Consider the following 23,263-nt stretch of genomic DNA (forward strand, 5'->3'; position numbering starts at 1 on the left):
ATTTTGCACTTTTTTATCAATTACAACCATACTATTATATATAACTACTTTTCACGTTAGTATGTAAGTCAGATAAGTAGACTATAAAATAAACCAATAGCTGATTTTCTAACACTCTTTGTTTTCCTTCTGCACGGTCTCAAACCTTAAATGCGTCGTCTTAAACCAGGCTATCCTAAGTCGTTAAATTTTACTCCCATCGCCGCTGAATCATGTTAGCTGAAAGCTGTTTAGTTTTACCAATTTAAATTTCCATCACGTATTTCCAAAAGGCATTGATAAAACCTTTCAACCGTTAGACATTAAAAATACTGCTGATCTTAATGGTCTTTCCGTTAAAGTAATTAATTCTATAGTTGATTGTATTGCACCTTACTTAGCACATTGTTTTTACGATGTGTATTGATGATCTGATTGTTCGGTGGTTAGAGATAACATATCGGGCACAATCCTGAAAAGGTGTATAGACATGCTCTTAGAACCTATATTTGTAATCTGGCCTTAACCACGAGTACTTTCCCCGATGTCCTAAAGTTAGCGGAAGTGCTTCCCATTTGTTCCCATTGTGTAATTCCCATTCAAGAGTGGTGACAGAGAATGTGTTAACTTTCAACATGAGCTTAGGTATGGACGCTCTACCAACCAAGCTGTATATGAATTCACAAACTACATAGTAACTAGTATTGATGACAAAAAGGTAATTGTAATCTTCTTAGACCTCACTGTGACGATGCTGACCTCCATCATTGTCATCCACCTGTTTATCATCCTTTTTTGCAGTTCCTGGCCACTTATTTTAAAATTTTGAATCGTTCTCGAATTCCCTTTATGCTTTTCTTTCACTATTTGTTCTATCCGTCGTCATTATCATCAAAATGTTTGAAATGATGCTTTGATGCTCTTTCGAGCACAATTCGTGAGTTATCGTACATCTTTAAGGCAGAGGACAGAGGCATGTAAACCTGGCACTCTGTCAATCGCTTTTGGGTGTGCCACAATGTGAGGTGCAGCATCCGCGTCGATTTTGCTTCCGTTCGAGAGAGGTCAACGCCTAATACTTACGGTTAGTCACTTCCTACCACGACGATGTAAAGTCCTGTCATTCCGACAATTATTTATACTCCATTTCATTTTACTGAAATACTGAACATTGTATTTCGACTCTAGGTACTAAGACAAAAGAAGAAAACACAAGTAAGTTCCGAAGTAAATTTTCTGCGAAATGGGGAAATCTTTTTGTTTCCTCGGGTGTTACTTATACAACAAAATTAACAATATTCTTGGAATGTACTCTTTATGTATGTGAATGCAAAAGTAAAATCCTGGACTAGTTCCTGGGTCTCAAATCTTAGGCCACAGAGGACGCCCTGTCGGCTTAGTGTTCTCAAAATGTAGCGTGTCTATTCAACGATATCTATAGGCACCGCGCAAACGCGTGTCTTGTGTTGCATACAAGCAACTGGCAACTAAAATATTCTATTTTCATACAATTGACGTGAAATCGATAGGTACAGTTGCCCACAGACCACATAAATACTGTCTTCCGTGCAGTTGCCGGTTGGTTTATTTTAGCTACGTCACAATTTAACGTGATATACATCATTTTACTTTGGGGTAATGCCGCCGATATCAAGAGAATCTTTTTACAATGACAATTGACAAAGTAGTGAAATAAAAAAAAAATACATGAGAGTTTGTACAGCTTCTGCGTACTTGGATGAAAAAAATTCATGGTTTAGCTCTTGTAGGTCATTTCGATCTATGTATTTGAAATAAATATTGTACCTAAATGATAAATTAATACAAATGTTTCAAAATCAAAATAATCTTTATTTCATAGGTAAGCATTATTACACTTGAAATCGTCACATTGGTTAAACTCTACTTTTCATTCGTAAGGCAGATTCCCCTGAGAAGAATGTGCAAGAAACTCTAGGGGTTGCTCTTTGTAAATAACATTTGTACGCATTCAACATTACCATTCATCATTACCATTTCCGTTCTTTTTTTATCGCGTACACTGCAGAACTGAGCCGTTTTGATAACTTACTTATATGTGGAGCCCATTGCGATTTAGCATCTAACGTTATATCTAGATATACAACTGAAATCACAAGATTTAGTTTTTCGTTTCTAACTACAATGTTTATAACAATCTCTCTAGCATTGGGTAATGTAAATGTCACACAATTTGTTTTTTTCTCATTAAGAAGCAGCTTATTAACAGCAAACCAATCAACTACTTTAGATATAGTATTGTTCACATCGTCGTAGGAACATTGGCGCCTTTTAACTTTAAATAATAATGAAGTATCATCAGCAAACAATACTATCTCATGTTTTAAACCCTCCATGAGGCTAGGTAAGTCATTAAACTAAAAACAAAAATGGACCTAGAATAGAACCTTGAGGGACACCCAAGCTTATTGCAGACCCTGATGATCTCGCACCGTTAACATAGACTCTCTGGTAGCACAACCACTCACACTTTTTTTACAAAGAGCAACCCCAAGAGTTTCTCACAATCTTCTCAGGTGATATTGCCTGACGAATGAGTAGTAGAATTTAATTAATGTGACGATTTCAAGTGTAATTGCCTTACTTATGGAATAAAGTTTGTTTGAGTTTGAGCCTAGAAATATCAGATTAGGTTATAGACTATAGGTAGGTATAAAAAAAACTTAAATTTAAATTCTTTATTTGCCGTACTCAATCTTCACAACTTATTTTTCATTATACGAATAGTATGAAGGGATCGTAAATTGAACACAATGTAATGTAGGTAACAAAGTTTTGAGTTCTAAACCGGCGCTACAGTATTGGGTTTTAACGTCAACGTTTTTGACTGACATTTATTGCGAGGGTACAATCTAAGCCAGTCTTTAATTGCGGACTTCTTGATATTATGTTTAATTTTAAAGGTACGTTAATTTAAGCGAACAGAGCAACAATCGCAGCGAAGCCAACGATGATCGAGGCGGTCACCGCATGCGCACTGCTTATCATGTCATCCTCTCTGTCTGTCAACCACTCTGACATCTTGTTCAGTACGTCATGCTGCACCTGCGCGAGAGCCTCCGAATCGCTATTCTCCGTTGACCTGCCAAATGGACACATATTAAAGATGTTTATCCTACGAAGGATTTGCTTTGGTCTCGACGAACGACAATTTGTCCGTATAAAAAGCACAGTACGGTTTCTTTGTTTGGTTTTGGACTGTCTTTTGAAAATAATTTTAGTAAAAATTAGAGTTACTGGATTGCTCTGCAATGTGAGATTTCAGGCACGACGTAGACGGGCGCGAGGTGTCTGGAGTGGGTCGCTTTGGGCCCCATAGGGGACCACGGGTCGTGACCGCCCACCACCGAGATCACGCGGTCCGGCAAGAAGTCGAGCCCGGCGAAGAGAAGGTTCGTGCGTTGTATGCCCGACCGGAGTAGATCTTCGTCGAAACTGGGAACATAATTATCAAAATATCTTCTGGGTTCGGTTACTTCGGAAAGAGACCCGATAGTTTCTTCTGGATTATATTAAATTAGTATCACGCAACGAAATAAACAATGAAATAAAAGATTTGAGGCGTATTTAGTTTAAAAGTGGTAATAACTTATCTATCTATTCCCATAAAGATATAATCTTATAATATCTTTATGGGAATTATAGATTTATTTACTTTAAATATTCCTACCGGCAGACGGTTTACCTGATGGAAAATAGTGATCGCTGCCCGCCTGTTCTCATTTGCGATACAAGGAAATGTCATCAACATGGCAAATGTGTTTATTGGTGACCGTGTACCTTGTGGTACACGTCTTTTGCGTCTGTCATTGCGCTGGCAATCCTTACCATCGATTCGGAACATAGACGTAGTACTTGACGGTATTACTAATTAGCGCGGTGGTAACTAGTTTAGTCGCAGTAGACCTCTTCGTGAAACAGTTCGTTCAGGGAAGCACTGCCTAGTGGGAACTAGAGCCCTGCCACGTACAAGGGGCATCCAGCTGAATAAAACAGAGCAACAGCATTGTGAAAACGTGAATTTGTTGTTGAAACGTGATTTCGTTCGTGGATGCTCGTTCGTTATTGTAAGTTTATTTATCTGGTATTTCTCATGGTAAGTGAATGTTTGTATTCTGTTTTTAGAAATAAATGTCTTAAACCATAATAAAACTAGCACTGCATTACACTTATTGTATTGAAATAAAGTAGGTACTCGCGCGCACAAATCATTCCATCGTATTATACGACAATAGGTAGTGATAATATGCAAATTTGCAATATCACACTTATTTATTGACAATTCATTTAAGAGCCCAGCCCATATTTTTTCCTACGCATGATACAAATCTAGATTGGTTCAAACGTCCAAAAAGAAATAAACATATAAAATATATTTTAAATTTTTATTGAATTGATATTCAATTTTTTTTTAGCTTAGTTGATAACTTAGTTGGTATAGCGTCTGGCACGGTAGGCTAGAAGACGTCGGTTCCAATCCGGCCGGATCGAAGGAATTTTTTCTGAGTGTTCGTCCTTTGTATTAATAATAATTATACAAAATATAATACATCCAGATATCACCCACATTCGCAAGAAATACGTAGCATAAATGCTCTCCGTGCGAGTGCTTAAAGTAATAAAAACTTCTAGTTTAGCTAGCGACCGTCACACGTGTCTAATTCGTTGGGCATCTATAGAAGAAAAGTGGTTGGCACTAAGGCTCAACTCACACTGGCGCAGAGTCGAAGCGTCGCGTATATATATCGCGTGTTTTCAACTACAACATCACACGTCACATCAACATCATCCTCACTGCTTCGACTCTGCGCCAGTGTGAGTTGAGCCTGGCAGGCGACGCACCGCCGGCGTCGTCGGCACGGTGCAGTGTTGTAAACCAAAATGTAACGGTCGCTAATTTTAATTTTTTTTCGACTTACAATTAACTGTATTTTCATTGTTGCTACCTATAATGCTCATTCCACCCTAAAATGTTAAGTTTGTAAGTCGACGGAAGTGGCGTAGGGATATGATCATAAAGGTTGTGATCCACGATATCTATTGATTCTGGTCTACATCTTTTAACGCCCATAAGAGAGTTTAAAGGAACGATACTTAGAATTCAGTATTTCGAGGACTCTCTCTAAAATTGAAGATACTCGGCGTCGGGGAGGCTCAACAGCATTGCAAGTGTGAATTACAAGAGGCTCGAAAATAGCTGAAAATCGTGGCTGTATGTCGTTCAGCTTAAGTAACACTTACTATTCGGAGATGAAATCCTTGCACATCTGGTGGAAGTACTCGAGGGGGACGGTGGACAGGAACGGCTGTCGAGGGCTAGTCGTTGACTGATACCACCCGTACTCCACACACGTCTGGTATAACCATACACGCACTGCAATGAAGACGCCACGTATTGAAATTTGGGTGCATGGGTAGCCTTCCCAATACTCTCTCCATAATAGTAAAAAGTAAATAAAATGAAGTCTCGCGACTCTTCCGCTGCCAAAACAGGCAGATGTACTGGTTTTAAATTAATTTTAGTCTTAAATTAAATTTAGTTTGCGTTTACTCGAATCGAGACAACAACGACTTCGTTGTAAGTAAATGAGATTTCCAAACAACAATGTAAGCGTATTACGTTAAATTAAGATTTAATTCTTTGAGGGAAATTCGTCTCTACAAGAATTTATGTAGATCAAAGCAAATTCAAATTAAAAATACTTATTCACCAAGCCAACACACTAAATTGCTTATAGGTAAGTTCAATTACAAGAATACAAACTTAAATTACACAGGAATAATATAACAATATGTACTGCTTTTTATTTCCGTGTAACGCAGCGCTAAACCAATACGTTATTGGTCACAGAGAAAGACTGGTGTTCATGAATCGCGCAATTCTGTATTGGAGAGGAATTGCTATTAATTAGCATGAATTGTCAACTTCCTTCTGCTCGCAGGTCGCAGGACAAATTACATTCAATGAAATATAAAAAGGGTTTCCTAATATGTATCAATTATAACAACAAAGTAGTGGAGTACTTTCACAAAAGATACACGAATAATAAAGATTTATATAAGTTTAAAGGTCTGTCCCTTCACACTTGCAACCGTCAGAAGTATGTTTAGAATTCGCATAATGCCGGTCTCTTGCCACTACAATAATGGTCCTTAGTTAGCGTCAATCATTTTCTGACCCCAGGAAATAGACATGGAGTTCCGTAAGGATCAATATTACGACCTTTGTTATTCCTCATCTGTATTAACGACGTGCTTGCATGGTAAAATATAAACCTATTCGCAGGTGATACTCATGTAGGAATATCAGCCACAAATAAAAAGCTAGAAAAAAAACTGTTGTTATGGATAGACTTCGTAAACAGGTTACTGCAAACGGAGTTAATTAATTACTTTTGCAAGTATGTAAATACGTCTGCACTTTTTGTCTGTGGAATGTTAGGCATGTGAATAGAAACTTTATTTGTTCGTATAATCTGCGCTAAGTTATCGGGTTTCGATGACGTCGCATAAATGGTCGCATAAACGTATATGCTTTAAAGTTGTCAGATTTTTAGTGTAGAGGTAGGAACAGTTGTACAATACAACTTCTCTTGTACTTTGTTGTGGTCCATGACGTGATTCTTTTAGGTACTATGTAACATTTTGTACACGATTATGGAATGCAAATATTTAATATATTAAGTTACATTTGTCATAGTCGCCTATATTTCATCATAATAGCGACCAGCTGCGATGGTTGTGCCAGATATAAAGAAGCTACGGTGTGCTTCGGCCGCTGGTCTGATTGGCTGCGTTGATCGTTCATTTTACAATACATAATTACTATATGGTCAAGTCCTACTCTGTATCACCCCGGAACACCTTGTACCGAAACTGTATGGATGGTATGAGATCTTCAGGCTTGTTTATTGCACAATAGTGTATTTTTGAGTCGACTTCTGGCAACCTTTAATGGATGTCGGTGTTACTGGTCGCGAAATGCTTAGCTCTCGGTATACTTGCTGATGTTTTAAATGTGGCAGTGTGTTTTAAACAATGATTTATGAAGTGGACATAGAGTTGTTGAGTTTTGTATTCCGAAAAGTGATTGTATACTTTAAATGGAGTTCGAACTTTATTCGATATTTAACTCTCTAGCGTGAGAGTGCAACGATTTACAATTACTCAATAAATTCTTCTGAAACCATAAGAACTAAGTTCTTCTGGTTCTTGGGTTTCAAGCGTCGCGTCGTGATGTAGCTCGGACGATGGATTTGCTGATTTTTCTCTTCTTGTGTTTGCATTTCTTATACTTAGGCGTTATTATATCTTTAAGAAATTTCTTGTTTTTTTTTTAAATTTTAATTAAGGTGTGATATAATACAAAAATAGAATACACATGGAATTTTCAATTTCGGCCCTGAATCAAGATTTATATTGTATGGTCCAATGAAGTTTTTCTTCGCCTAGCTTCGGAGTTACTTGGGTTGAATAGCACAGAATTCTATGTAAATTTAATATAATTGAGAAAAAATTTGGTGTTATACGAAAATTCTTGATTCTAAAACAGACGAGCAAGAAAATTTTATTCGATAACGCTAAATAATATTTTGGCATTATTTATAAGGGGCTTAGAGCGAATTTCGTTTAGCATAACAAATAGATTCATCGCCTCGCTTCGCTTCGTACTTAAAATTGTAAGGAATTAATTTGGACTCTACTAATACTGTTTAGAGTAAAATGACTGATAAAACTAGGTACCTGCCCACCCACCCACTTACAACATTTCATAATTTTAGAAGCAGTGACCATTTATTCTAAAGATAAAGATACATATCGATTTATTTGTGGAAGTAGGTACAATAAGTTCATCAGATCAGTTCAATACATTAACAGTGCTACTACAACCAGTTTCGTCGAAACATACAAATATAATTATATCTAGAGTTGTAAATTTTATTTAAATAGTTTTGTTTATAAAAAGTTCGTTTATATTATTGTAAATTTCGTGGAGGGAAATTAAGAAGCCAAATGAATAAAATAATAGTAACAACATACTGGTAGCTTGAGGAGCGTCATAGCTGGTGTTCGTATGGAGTGCTAATTGCACTCTGTATTCAGCCTCGATGCAGGGCTGCGTCGAAGGCTGAGCACTGATCCACGCCGCCAGACGCGTCACCGGGTTGGTCGCTGGGGTTGATACAATATCCTTCGTTAAATACAATATTCCGTACGTATGAAACAACTATTACAAAGATGTTGTTGATGAATACGAGGTTATTACACATGAAGCCAATAAAGTAAAATTAAGAGAAGAATATTAATTGATTCATCAATTTTTGGTACATGTGCATGCAATCTTATGCAAGAAGGTATACTTGGGGTACACTCATTGTAACTGTCAGTTCATATTTTTTTGTAGCAGCGAGTCTCATTTGATCGCAATGAACCTGTATACACACAGCTGTGTGGGACCACGCTATAACTTAATGAAAATTATTTTACCTTTATGTGCACAAAATGAATAATAGTGACTTGTCAGTCTTTAATTTAAATTTACAATTTGAAGTAGATGTGAATGTAATATTACATTAAGTGAATTTGTTTTCGAGTTCTTAGGTTTTCGCGATTGTTACACGTAGGAAATGGAACTATTTTTCCGGATTTAAATCGCGTATATTTGTTTTAGTCAACCGTGACCATGGGACCTGTAAAGTGCCCGAAATGTTGGTTTGTTACAAAAAACGGAAAAATAGTTTCATGTCCTATGAATTTGTTTTGCTAAGTTAAACATGTGGAAAACAAAAAAGGAAAAATAATGAATTTCTAGGAAATTTGTATCAAAATCATTGAAACTGTATGCTTAAAAGTTAGCCATAGATACTTACAAATTTGGGTGTTTTGAAGGGCAGTACAAGCGTTAGAAATGTCACCGGGCGTGGCATATTGCACGAGGTACGCGAACGTCTCTGTGATGCCGTACCAGAAGAAGGTGGCCAGATCCAAAGCCGTCGCGCCTTGTAGACTTGAGCACGTACTGTTAAAGAACAGGTAGAGCAGTAAAGTTATCAGCACCATGCACTGAACGCCTCTCTTACTCTTATTATCTGTCAGAGTAAGTTTAGAATTAATCCTGGTCCACACCAACATTTTGCATGTGAGATTGTGTCTTACGTTTTTTTTAATTAGAATAAAGGGTAATTCCGTAACAGCGCCCAGTTATCTATTCAGCATAGGTTCAGGCATACAACAAAATGATCACACGCTAAAACCTTTATTTCTTCTAATAACCGTAACAACGAAAAACATTCCTTCGTACATCGATGTTAAGAGACGATAATAAAGCCCAAAGAAACTGTAAATCGACTCTTAAAAAACTTACTTAAATTGCTCGCTGACCGTGGCAGGTCCATCGGGTGTTCCCAGTAGCGCTACGAGGTCTACCATGGCTTCTTGCACCGTGGATAGGCAGGTCTCGCCGCCCTGTACGCGGAGCGCCTCGGCTATTACTTCCAAGTATTCTGTTACACAGAAGAGATATTTATAATCTCTTTAAAAACTTTATAAAGAATTTGTCAAGGAGCTACCACATTACTATCAATTTATCAACAGACAATTTTTAAAACCGCGTTAATACCTATCGGCATATTCATTCGGCTGCTAACTCACAATCAGCATGCGTATTACTTACAGACGGACAGACGGATTATAGTCTTCTATTCGTATCGCATTGCTTCTTATACACGATGTATAAAAATGCTAATTTGAACGTGATAGAAGGAAAGCTTCGGAGAAAGCCCATATTCAAAGACATATCACATATAGTTTGAGATAGACAAGTCGATACTGACCAGGGAAATCTTCCTGGGCGTGCAAAGGTCCGGAGTCAGAGAACACGGCGTCGACGAGATGCGGGTACGCGAGTCGCATCCACGTCCCCATACTGCCTGCGTACGAACATCCCACCAGAGCCACCTTGCCACCTCTAAGAATAACAATTAATATGAAAAGTCATTAAGAACAATACTTATTACTGTCGTTATGAGTACATATTTTTATTGTAGATTGTGGTGACCTTGCACTTGGAATTCCCATTACAATTATGAGTAACCAATACTAAATAATACCTTCTTAATTCATAAGCGTACAATAAATTAATCATTATTTTAGTAAACAAACCTAATTCTTGGTATTTTTGCGTACCTACTTTGAACGAAGTATATTCATACTTCCGTGTATGTACACAACGACCGTTTTAAATAGTCTTGTTTCTTAACACAATTTATGGTTACAATTGCAAACTGTATTGAAAAATGTAAGTTGCATAATTACGGTCAGGAACACCGAGGGAAGTGGGATTTGAAGCCTTAACTAATAATCCAAAGAGTTTAGCACTATAGTCTGTCAGTCGATAAAACAGATATACAAATTAGTTGAATTTATTTTAAAGAGATGTGGCTACGACGCTATAGGTAAAAGGCTTAAAAAACAAATCAGACAGTTGAGACATCTTGCGAACATGACCTTTGTAAGAAATACGACGTATTGTTCCTCTTACCCCATCTTTTGGGGAAGAAAAATGTTAGCACACTTTGCACGTTTTTGGCAAATACATCGTAAGTATGAAACTATTTTTCCGGATTTAAATCGCGTATATTTGTTTTTTCAAACAAACCGACGTTTCGGGCCCTTTACAGGTCCCATGGTCACGGTTGACTTGTACATCGTAAGTATTGATTTTGACATTTAGCGTAACGATTGTTAAAAATTTGCTAAGCTTCCTAAAGCTCAAAACAAAGTGTGTTCCGCTTATCCACCTGACCTTATTTATACATTAGGTATTTTTAATCAATATATTTATAGTGAATAGTCGATATTTCCAGTTATATAAGGGAATAAGAGGCGCGTGAAAGATAACATAGATGTCATCTGCCAGAGATCGTCCTAGAATGGTGTCCGTAGTATAGTTGCTAGTAATTTCCTCATATTATTCAATTGACCAAGTCAATATTCCAAGAACGGTGACATATGGGCGGAAGTAGCAATTTACGAATGGGCACTCGGTTTGAATCAGCTCTGCGGTATATTAATTGAGTCGTCTTCAAGTGCAGGTGCTCCTAAAGTACATCTTCTAGGCACATTGAGGAACCGTGCCCAACGCATTAGCATAGCCATACAAAGGGGGAACGCTGCCAGCATCTTGGGCACTTGGCCGCGGGGACCCAATTTTATTCATATAATTTAAAAATCCTAGTTTTATTTTCTTTCTAGTATTTAAACTTTTACAACAACTTTTTGAACAATGCTTATTTCTTTTTTTTTCAATAGGTAGGTGTCGTGCATATTTACATAATATTCGCTAAAGTGCTCATTTTGAGTACTTGCTGACATTTACGTTCGCACTTGTTTATATCCTTCTACATTCTACAGTCGAGTAAATGTGATAAGTAAAATTGATTTAATTACAATTATTCTTTGTGGTGACGAGTCCACCAGCTTTGCAAAAATATCATGCTATGAATCGCGCTATAAATAGCCGATTCGAAAGGGATATGGTTTGTGGTGGTTATCCCTTGTCGCCATTATCGAGCGCGCATTCTATCAACCAGATATGCACGGGCTCTGAACTAGTCATAATTTAGACTCTTGTAGGAAAGGTATTCTCCCTTTTTTATTAGGCTTTAATAATTGAGGCCAAACATGAGAATTCTATTACATCTCGAGATATTGAAAAGAATTAAAATGTATTGTTTATTATATTTTTAAAATAAACAATTTTTGACACACAAAGTGCGACTACTTTCCATGAAAAATAAATAATAAAATAAAAAATAAGCGTGTTCCATATTGACTTTCGCGTTTCGTGCTTTGACTAAGGATTTAGTAAATTCTTGGATGGATAGAACGAAATTTCCTTAAGTTATTGTAGCTTCAAATGTAAATGTATTCATGTTTTCACCGAAAGTCCTAGTTAATGCTAGGTTTGACGAAACCTGCAGGCAAATCTGGGGTAGCTTACGATACGGGGTTGGACTACAATACGTGAATATAGTGGCATTAGATTTCGTACGAATGTAGCCTGTGCTACACTTCTATATTTGCTTCTCTACGCCTTGACTTGAAATGACTGCAAGCTTTAAGTGGTTTGTCGTCTTCCGCGTCACTCGGTATAGGAAATAATACACGTGAAATGAAATGTTTTACATTCGAATGAAACTACTGTTTTTGAATAACAGAATTCTATAGTGTAAAGGAATTTCGTTCGAGGAAATTGTAATTTTTTTTATTGGACCTTGCTGTATTTTTTTTACTTTATTTCGATAACAGTGAAAAATGTTGGCGAGTACCATACGTTGATTTGGTGAATCTTGCACCATGATGGCTAGCATGTCCCATTGCTCAGCACTAAATCCGGCTCTTTGCCTTCTTCTTTTTATCGTGTCCTGTTTGCCCTAACAATTGGCATAGCTGAGTTTCGGACCACAATAGTATAGGTAATGCCATCGATACGATAAGAAGAAGAACATTGACTATTATTGTTTATATTCGGGACGATAATTTTAACCCTTATTGTATTGACGTTATTTAACAATGTAAAATACATGAGTCTATTGTATTAATAAAACGAATACCCTTACCTATACCAGCCATTCTCGAAACTGTCGCTCTGAACTGTCTGAATGAACTGCGCTAAGTCGGCGAGCGCCTGGTCCACGCTCAAGTACTTCAGCTCCTCTGGTGACGTAGTGCTGAAACGAGAGAAAATTATATATTTATTATCTTTTAATTTGATTTCAAATAGTATAATTCTTAACCTTGAGCCCTCTGTCAGACAGCTGTCATCTCCACTGGGTACCAAAAAAGACGCGCGCAAAAAATAATGGTGGTTGTGAAAACATTTGTGGATTAGATTTTTTGTATATAATAACATTAAGGACGAACAAGTTTTGCGCCTAATGTTAAGCTACACGTCTGTCCATAACAGTTGCAGTGCCATTCAGAGCTTTAAATCGCAAAGAGGGCACTGCTAATGCGCCCGTCATCCTGATACATAAGTTGACAACCGCGTGCCTGTTATTTCACCAGAACTCTTAACCTTCAAAACCGGAACACATTAATTACAATAAAAACATTACTGATTCGCGGCAGAAATAGGTAAGGCGGCAGTACTTTCCTGAATAAAAACATCTTAACAATCAAAGTAGCTGTAAAAATAATTTTATTAGACAAACTACTAATACTCTTTCTCTACATACTTGTACGCTGGATCAAAGCATTGTAATGGTGCACATATGATACAAAAACATTACTGCGTATAAGACAAGACTCTCCAGCAGTCGCATGGCGAGTGGGAAACTAGTCAAAGCAACTTCAGTGGACTGTGTCAATGCCACTCGAAAGCGGAAATGCAAATCCTTAGCGATTTCACCTTTTTCGATATTATAGGGACAATAACTTTTTTACCGACACTTGTATGCGTCTAAATTTTTAAATAACGTCTTGAAATTGGCTAACATTTTTCTTTAAAAAAAAATTAATAATTTTTATAAATATTATAAATTATTCCATTTTACTTAAATGATTCTATAAACATTTTCTATGAAAAATTAGTATTGTAATAAATAACCGTAAATATTTACTTAATAATAATAATTATTATTATTATAAGGCAACACCCAAAGTTACGAGAGAAATAAATGTAGGCCGTACAAATATTTCTCAAGGCCCGGGAATCCAACCCGGGATCTCTGCGTGCCAGACCAGCACGGTACCCTTTTACCAGAACCACGGAGACAGTTCAAAACAACAAAACACTGATCGTATCAAAACTTATTTTATTTACATAAGAACCAATATTAATAAAAAAAATTATGAAACCCTTGTTTTTTACGATAAGGTCGTAAAAAGTCAACGCAGTAAATTAAGGGACAGAAAAGTATATGTTTTTTGAGGATACTTTTAAAAATAATTCGTGAACGACGCTTCATAATTTAATAATACATACATGAAATTTGAATATGACAATTATTGTGTATTAATTCACATTTGAATTAACAAATACTAAAAAAAAATGTACTTTTAATTGTAAAATTTCAAACTGACATAATCTTTATTTCAAAGGTAAGCAAATTAGTCTTTAAATGGTCACATTCATTAAACTCTACTGCTCACTCGTAACGCAGATTCCCCCCGAGAAGAAGAAACGCAACTCTAGGGGTTGCTCTTTATAAATAAATATTTGTACACAATTATCATTTACAATATTTATTCCACATATCATTGGTTGAGACTACTTGCAAGAGCTAAACTAAAAAATCGAGTACGCGTAAAAACCTTCAGTGTAAAGTTTTTGTTTCAATGTAGCTTTAAACCGTAAATGGCAAAATAGTTTTGAATATCAACCGGAATCTTATTATAAAAGCGTACTAACATTGCCCTTTACGTTTATCAAAATGTTTCACAAAAAAGTTGATGTGAAGTCTCTTAGTGATGATATTGATTTATAAACACACGACGAATGGCTTGTATATATCAATCCTTTTAATGTTACCTGGAAAAAAATGCTATATAATAAGGCCATCATTTGAAGTTTGTGTTGTCTTTGTTTGTATTCGCCTTTGTTGGCAATAAAGAACGTATCGAACATTCTCTGGGGAACAATTGCTGAAGATAGTTGAAATCTATTTAGTGAATTAAAGGAGAGCCTTAGGAAAAATTAATATTTGAAAACAAACATTACGTGAACGCTAAATAGAAATAACAAATCAGTAAAACAATAGTATTTATTGCGATAAAAATTGTAGTAAATTCTTAACAGAAACAGTAGTTGTAAATGCAAAACTCATTAAAACATGAGGTGTGGTACTAGAGGTAGAGGGGCAATAGGGCATTTAATTCATGACGGCGTGCAATTGAGACCATTTATGTGTGACTCACGGTATGAGTCAACTCAGTGTAGTATTCACATTTACCTTGTTCATGCAATTAGTTAAGTCGAAGGGAGAATATGTCCTGTTCACCTACACTACGTTATGACGGTATTTTGAATGGGAGAGCCCATTATTATTTTTTGATATCAAGTGACGAGACGTACAAGTCTTGCGTCTGGCGGTAAGCGACACGCCTGCCCATAACAGCCCGTAACAGTTGCAGTGCCACTCATTGCTTTATATCGCTAAGATCTGGGGAGCAGTGCCACTGAGACGTAAAGATGACAAGTTTCTTGTGTCTGTAGATTTCACCCTTGCCCCGATTTTGAAAAACCGAAATGCGGTAATGCTAATATTAAAGCTGTGGCTGTAGTAGGTAGTAAGTAGGGTGACAATACTTTCCTCGACGAATTATTTCACAAGGAGCTCTATTGCTACTTAACCTGGCTGTTTTGTTGCCTCATTAAGTTATTGCCTCACCGGTGATACTGGTTCGAGTCGGATCGTAGGAATTTTTCTTTGTATTTGTTTCATTTTTGTATCATAATATCTGTTAAAGTTTTGAAACATGATGCAGAATTCAAAAGGTTATTGACACTGCTTGTATGCGGAAAACATTTTTTACCTGTCCGACAGCAAAAGCATGGTTTTACGATACCACTTAGTATGTGTGATTCTATATTTCCTCGTCACGTTCTACTCCTCGACACGGGACATCCTCTATTTAACCTAGTTTCGCTTAAAAGGAGTACACGAAAGTGAATTTTGGTATCGGAACAAGTGAGAACTGCACTTGGCATAACTGCATTGCTCTGTTGTCGACGTCGTCGAGTGAAGGACGACGAGTTGCCAGTTTGCATATATAAGTACTTGTTTTGTTCCTCGGCACGAGTCACCGTGTTAAGACATTCCATTTTATAATCTGTTTCAATTTTATGACAAATATTATACGCGGATTCCTATTGCCTTCCTTCTTTTTACTTACTATTCTTTAAGACACACTATCGACAAAATACGAAAAGAGTGCAGCGATAGCCCAGTGGGCGAACGGTTGCTTCTTAATTGTGAGGTCGACGATTCAAATTCCTATGTACCTATGACTTTAATTTCTAAGTTACGTACATTTGTGAGTGTTTTGTATTACGTAATACGTCTCGTAAATGGTGAAATAAAACATCGTGATGAAACCTGCATGTCGGAGAAGGTTCATAACCCTTTGAAGTACAGTAGGTGATTTAAGCATTACTGCGTTCCGGTTTGGGAGGGTAAGGGTGCTGGTGAAATTATAGGCACGTGGGAAACTGCTAACTGATATCTCAGTGTGACGGGCGCAGTGGCTGTGCCCCTCAAATCTTTGCGGTTTAAAGCTCTGAGTGATTTTGCAACTGTCATGGACAGACGTCTCGCTCACCACCAGGCGCACGACTTGTACCGGTATTTTAAAAACAATGATGATGAGTACACAACAATCGTCAATATGGAGTAAACTTTACTCCAAGTTACCTAGTAATACGCTTAGACTACAAAATGTGGCGTAAAAATCCATGTTTTACGTAATAATAATATTTGAATCTGTTGAAACATTTTTTTATTATTCATTACTTTAAATCAGGCAACCACCACCATTATAAAATATACCATAAGGACTAACCTACACATATATGTATAATATAGGAACTAAATAATATACGAAACGAATTCTATGTTATGTCCTTCCGTAGCTTATAAAAATCCGCTTTAGATATTGTAGATCCTTTTTCGAATTGGCCAGATAATGAAAATACATTCGCAGAAATACAAAAGAAAGGAAGATCTTTTGTTGCACTGTCAACAACGGTTGATTTTCACGCAAGAACTGACTTTAATCTCGAAAAATATTTGAAACGCTCAAATCATCTCATGCATACCGGATAACCTTCGACTGGCTTACTCTTGCTCTTATATTTGCTTCATGTTAAGGCGATTTGGTTCTTATCGCAGTACAAATAGAGTGTGGGACTATCTTAACGGGGCTTTTGTTAAGTTGGTACGACAACAAGAGGTTAATTAGTAAGGATTAAGTGCAGATAGAGTAAATCGGGACAATTTGGCAGATCGGGACAATTTGGGGACAATTCCCGCAACGAGTGTAGTTTGTTCCGGAATTTGTCTTATTTGCTGGCTTTGTGTTTTGATTGTCGTCGCCTAACACCGGTGTTGTGCCTTTGTTCTAAAACCGACTTTAATTGCACTTGAGTGTTATTTCCTAAATTAGCTTATTGTTCTCGAAATATTTGCAAAAGTTGTGGAGCAGTCAATGGGAAGAATGGTGAGAGTACGTATATGGCTTATAATTTTTCAAAATTTAAAAATATTTCTTTCAGATGAAAAAGATCCCTTGGTGGTAGTAGTAGTAAAATAAGCTTATAAGCTGTTGTTAGTAGGAATATTACATATCATATTACTTAATTAGTTAAAATCTAAAATGTCATGTACTTACGAGGCATCTCGTGCGGAGTCATTTTCGTACGAGATGCCTCACTACAGGCGCTCTGTGGTCCTCTGCCACAACCTTCAGGATGTTGTTGTTGTATGGCTTATGAGCTGTATATGTTTTTTTTTCATTTCATTAAAACACGGAACGGTTGAGAAAAATTGTCGTTGTGTCGTTGTGTGTCGTATGTTGTGTGCTGAATTCGAATTATAACCATAATAACAACAACGCACACTTTCATAGCTCCGTAGTAGGGAAACCCTGTAACGCGAGTGCCACGGACACACACATAGACAACCACAAATTACACCTAAAGTCACGAGATAAATAAATGTAGGCCATACGATGTCCCTTGGCCCGGGAATCAAACCCGGGACCTCTGCGTGACAGTCTAGCATGGTAACCGTAACCGGCCACGAAGACAGTTGGACAATGGTTACGTCACTTGTGTGGTTGCATACATTTATTAAGATTTGATATAACCTCAAGTGGTTTCGGTTGATTCCGCTTAACAGTGAAAGTGTTAAATCAATCACTTTGGAAGCAATATTAATGTAGAAAAATTGAGGATATGCACATTGATTACTATACGATGTGAAAAAACGATTCCTAAAAATGTTCACAATGCATAAAAAATCACAAACTTACCTCGAAATTTTACGAAAAAACCGCTGTATCCAATAAGTACTTTACATATACCAATTTGTTTTTATTCCAACTGAACTAAACAGAACACGTATAGTATAGGATATTATACATTTTTCAAATTGCTTTAATTTCGTTTGTAAAAAAATAAATTCTGAAATAAAAACAGTGTCCTGCCGCAATAAGAGAACCCGTTCGGTTCGGGAAAAGTTAGAATTCGAGCTGAGGTGGTATCTTTTTCTCTTTTTCTATCTTTTTGGTCTTTTATGTATAAGTTCCAAACGGAGAACATTGAAGTCATCAAAATTAATTATAGTTTTGGAATTGATTATTATTTTAATGATCCTGATGCTCTAACACAATTTCATTAACTTTTGCAAGTATTGTTGGCTTTACAATTTAATTGATCGTATGTTGAAGTTAATGAAAGAGGAAAATCCTAAGGAAACGTATCTAACGGAAAAAAGAAATACTTGTTTTTTAATTATTTTCATTTGTTCGTTCACAATGACCATACGTCAAGTATTCTTGGAAAAAATTCACAAGATATAATTTACCTATCTATCCACCCATTATATGATGTCTATTAGTTTAATGGCAATTAATTTCTTACATAAAACAATCTTTTATTATTCGAATTTTCATTGTTTCAATGAAATAAAATCAGATAAAATGAACGAAATGATAATATTAGGTACGTTATAATATTATATATTAGGTAATATTACGTTCTTATTTCAGTGATCGCCGTTTCTTATTTGCTTTCTCTTATTAGGTGGTATCGGATCGAGTGTGATCACAAGACGACAACGCGGACGATGTAATATTGGGGCTCTAGAGTGCCCAATATTACACTGCTTACGTCAATTGAATATGAAAAAGTTATGTCATGATTTCCAGAAACTGGATCCAGCAAGTGTCGATTCCAACATTAGGTATACTGGCAACGGACTAAAGTTAAAATATTTGAATCCAGTGTAGCGTCACATTTTCAATTTCTGTGTCTTTTGTTTCCATTTACATTCCGCTTCCCGCGGGGGTCGTGCTGGCTTCCGCAATTACGATTCCACCCGAATTAGGTTTAGGATGCGGGTGGAGTCGACATGGAGGGAGGCGGTACACGGGTACAGGTACCTCCCGTAACTTGCTTCAAACGCTAGCGTCCCAGAATCTACGTAAATCAGCCTTTATTACAACCGTCGTTCCATTATCAAAGTACCATACTACTCGCTTGCCTTAAATATCCGAGACATGTCTGATAATCTCCCAGTATTGGGAGACATATAATGACAGTAAAAGGTGCAGGTCAAGTGGCCGCTGAGCCACTGACCCTAAGGTCTCATGACATTAATAGATATGGGTTTCTACGTGACATCAAGGCATCATTTCTTAGTTGACTTGTTTTTGTTTACGGATTGCTTAAAAGATACCAGTGTCCAACAGAAGGATACACAAGATATACGCTCTAGCAAGAAGTCCATGGGACACACACATTTTTGCAAATTTAAATATTAAGTATTTGATCGTACTTATCAAGCGTTTTGAAATCTATTATTAAAATGACTGAGGACGTAAAGTTTACAGGACTCGGTTTTCTCTTCCTAATGTTCATTTTAGTAGCTTTAGCCAAAATCTTAACATCTTCGCGGGTGATAGTTTGTTTTTAAATTTTAATACGTGCTGTGCCGACCCTACCTAGCGTCGGATAAGGACAGGAAGAAAAAGAAGAATGAAAATGGTTAGTAAAATCCTGTAATTCATGTACGTGTTAATTGATTACGTCGCCCATAATACTGGGATATAAAGCAGTTTGGATTGTGTGTTTATCTTTACTGATTCGCCGTCGGGCGAGTGAGGAGGCGTGCCGTGGCATACGACTAGCTCGTTATCTCGAAATCGCGGCTATAGCGTTAAATACCGTATTATGGCGTTATTACAAAGTAAGTTAGAATATAATAGATTAGGTACATATTCCTGTTCAAAAAACAGCTCGTTGCCAAATGTTGAGTGTTGTTAATTACAGTGGTAACCCAGCGGGAAAACGAATGCTATTCAATTGATAGGTAAAGACGGTTCGAACTCCTGTGGCAGCACGTCTATCTGTGGCTTTGAAGGAAAACATCGTGATGAGATCCGCACATCGAACATGGTTCACAACGTTTACAAAACTTCTGAAGTCTTTTACTGTAGCAGACTATGACCTCAACTCTGGGGGACATTTAATGGATTGGTATGTTTGTTACAGTCTTTATTATCCGTTAGGTACTACTGTAATAAATCTGTTCAAGATGTTTTGTCGTTCGTTACATACTGTTGCCTTGTACGTGTAAGCATATACTCACTTGGTGGGCCTTGTGTCCCCGTAGTAACGGTGCTCTGTATAGAAGAGCGCCGCGGACTCTCTGGCGGCCAGCTCGTAAGCCAGGCCGCCCCGCATCCAGCCTTCGCTGATACGCCACTCGCCGCCTATGAAAATGACGATGTTTGTGCTCCTGGCGTGTCTCGAATTGTAGTAATAACGCTGTAAAAGACCGTTTTTTTACTTTGAGTAAGTTGCTTTGTCACATCATTTTTTTTCAACGGTTACTTGAGTCTATAGTGTCAACATTAGAGTTTCATGGGCATGGAACATTATGGTAGTAATTCGTGATTCTAAAAATTAATTGTGACTAAAAACCAAAAGAGACGATTCGTGCTCAGCTGAGGAACATACACGGGTCGATAAAGTTACAGATAGTCATCTTTCCCCAAAAAGGTGTTACGAACCATTGGAAAGACATCTGTGTTAGTGGCAGCGAATTGGTTCAAACGGACGTAGATGAAGCCTTCCGTCACTGTATCGTTGCTGCCGTCACGGCTCGCGGGGACGGGAGGCGGGGGCTCCAGTGTACGGAGCCCTACGGCCAACGGGAGAAGGAGTAGATACCCTGAAACATTGTTAAAAAGTTAATATGTACAAGTTGGTCTATGAAACTGTCACTTTTTTAATTAATAAAGAATTTTGCAACCGTATGCACGTATGCTAAGGTGCGCAGGTTACAAGAATTTGGATGATATTGAGAAATTCATGAAAAACATATAGGAGAGAGACTTAGTGGACGAAGTCTAAGACGGGAAAATATACCTACTATAGTAGGTATACATTTTCAAGACTCATTCCGAACTTTTAAACTTTGATCTTGGAAAACGGGTTACGAAAACGTATGGGATTTGACATTGAATTCGGAACCACAGACTGGGTTTCAAGTTACACGATCAACACCAAAATATTTGAAATGGTCTAATGTCAAACAATGCATTTTTAGATGTCGAGAAGCCCGTGCTGTACGTTCTTGATGATATATTTATATAGTACTTACACGTTTCCATAATTAATGCAGTAAACACAATGCGACTAATCAAATGTAGCAACACCTCAGGCATTAACGTATAATTCTGTTTTATCAGATAACATATTTCAATGCGGCGATATGCTAAAACGACGTAACTAACATCTAAGCATTCTAAACGGCGTGTTACGGAGCTCCTCCTCAACTTCTAACTCTCCCCTGTACCTTCATTTATTTCCTTATTACGTAGTGTTGTTAATTTCCTGTATTTTTTCCTTAATATTATTACTATTATTCTATGTATCCTACATTATTAGTACCTACTCAACATGTATTTATTTGAAGTGCCTACTTCTATTAGAAGATATTCATTGGCTGCACCCTTTATGCAAATGAGGACATACACTTAATTATTTATCGTAAAGTTGCCTCGAAGAAATTGCTGCACACCAATAAGACCGTATTCTCTTAAACAACTTATTTACAGCATAATCATTGTGTTTGGCCTCGCCTTAGTCGGGTATAGAATAACAAAGATTAATTAAAATTTTCAGATATATCTGTTTATTGGAATGATTATAGATAACTACGACGGTGCCAATTTAGATATTACTATTAAATTTCTTTATCGCTATCAGAACTGATACACATTGTATAAAAAAAATAAAAGATTATTATTAAAATGTCGCGGTATGAACGAGCGTGGCTGCAAACATAATTTGTAAGTAAGTGTTATTTTTGGGAGATACACCGCCATCCTACTTTTTTCTACAGGGACAATGTGAACAGTTGCAAAATATTCGTGTATGGTATACCATAATACCCTTTGACCTTGCCGGTCATATCAAAAGTCTTTGGAAACAGCGAGCGTGTAGGTAGGTTTGTCATAAATAGATCAAGCCAAATAGAAGATGGTGAATACATATTTTTTTAAGCCTGCTAGATCCTAGGCCATAGCGCCGGTCAGCGTCAGATTATGGTGATAGACATACAACGCTTATCTTGTACACCCCATTCAAGTATCCATTAACACATGTTATAGTATTTATATTGTTCCATCAATGATTATGGTTCATAGGCCGATTGTAGGTAATTGATAGATAATCGCATGTGTAAAGTCCAGCGCCAAGTGACCAAGTGGGCTGGAACAATGGGAGATGCATCAGGTCACACCTGCGTCCATTGTTTGGCACATGTGCACGCCGGTCACGCGCGATGATTCACAACACGTGCTAATGTAGGGTTACTGGTGCTAGAGCAATGCTGGAAATGACAAACACCGACGCACCGCGCAAACGCAAAAAGCAACTTACATATCGTGCATTTATCGCTTAGCTGTATCTAGGTAGGAGTGCACCAATAGATATCGTATGTGTCACGTAAATACTTACGTCAAGTGGGCAATGACGACTAAAACCCTGACAGATGTGAAAGAGGTCTAAAAACAGGCTAATTGCGTCAGATGTAATTTCTCCGTTGCTGTGTACCACGTTACAAAAGTGTGCGGCGTAGTACCGGGTTGTGGGGTGCCATTTTGATGTAAACGATAAGGTACATGGAGAGAGCCTCCTCGCGGTGCGCACCAATAACAGCAGTAAAGCAGTGCCTAGAACAGCTAATCTTTTCAAAACGATGCTTTAATGTAAATGATTGCATTTCCGTTATAGATTTCTGCAGATCGACGCATCGAAATTAGGTAATACTTTACAGAACCCATAGTGTTCCTCGCCTACCAATGGTCCTGAACAACTATACACAAAGGTACAAAATCTCCCAAAGCTCGACGCGAGTCTATCACGAAAATTAATTAAACTTAAAAGGCAAGAGCTTCGCACTTTAACCGCCGCCCTACCTATGGACCATGACCCGTCCATACAATGAACACC

The 23,263-nt window shown here is 37.3% G+C and overlaps 2 protein-coding genes across 2 annotated transcripts in view; both read right to left on the reverse strand.

Moving 5' to 3' along the window:
- LOC113228759 overlaps nucleotides 1-747 on the reverse strand; it is a 6,372-nt gene extending 5,625 nt beyond the window's left edge. The window contains exon 1 of the mRNA XM_026462123.1: nucleotides 724-747. Coding sequence (XP_026317908.1) covers nucleotides 724-747 — 24 coding nt within the window. The remainder of the gene's footprint in view (nucleotides 1-723) is intronic.
- A 1,998-nt stretch (nucleotides 748-2,745) lies between these two features.
- Nucleotides 2,746-21,207, reverse strand: LOC113228783 (putative serine protease K12H4.7). The gene is made up of 11 exons (XM_026462165.1): nucleotides 21,177-21,207; nucleotides 20,815-20,975; nucleotides 20,391-20,569; nucleotides 12,639-12,749; nucleotides 9,852-9,985; nucleotides 9,383-9,521; nucleotides 8,889-9,037; nucleotides 8,059-8,190; nucleotides 5,260-5,392; nucleotides 3,256-3,453; nucleotides 2,746-3,100 (listed from the first exon to the last, which is right to left on the reverse strand). The coding sequence occupies exons 1-11, from the start codon at nucleotides 21,190-21,192 to the stop codon at nucleotides 2,932-2,934; spliced, it is 1,521 nt and encodes a 506-aa protein (XP_026317950.1). The 5' UTR covers nucleotides 21,193-21,207; the 3' UTR covers nucleotides 2,746-2,931.
- Between the last annotated feature and the right edge of the window lie 2,056 nt (nucleotides 21,208-23,263).

The sequence above is a fragment of the Hyposmocoma kahamanoa genome, unplaced genomic scaffold, assembly GCF_003589595.1.
Source record: "Hyposmocoma kahamanoa isolate Upper Pololo Valley unplaced genomic scaffold, ASM358959v1 240, whole genome shotgun sequence".
In the NCBI taxonomy this organism is placed as follows: Eukaryota; Metazoa; Arthropoda; class Insecta; order Lepidoptera; family Cosmopterigidae; genus Hyposmocoma; species Hyposmocoma kahamanoa.

What these genes read in the sequence shown, in the direction of transcription:
- LOC113228783 (XM_026462165.1), bottom strand. An exon ending in GGGGACACAAGGCCCACCAA is followed by an intron (nt 12,750 to 20,390) that starts GTGAGTATATGC and finishes CTCTCGTTTCAG; the next exon opens with CACTACGTCACCAGAGGAGC. An exon ending in ACGGTCAGCGAGCAATTTAA is followed by an intron (nt 9,038 to 9,382) that starts GTAAGTTTTTTA and finishes GTTCTTTAACAG; the next exon opens with TACGTGCTCAAGTCTACAAG.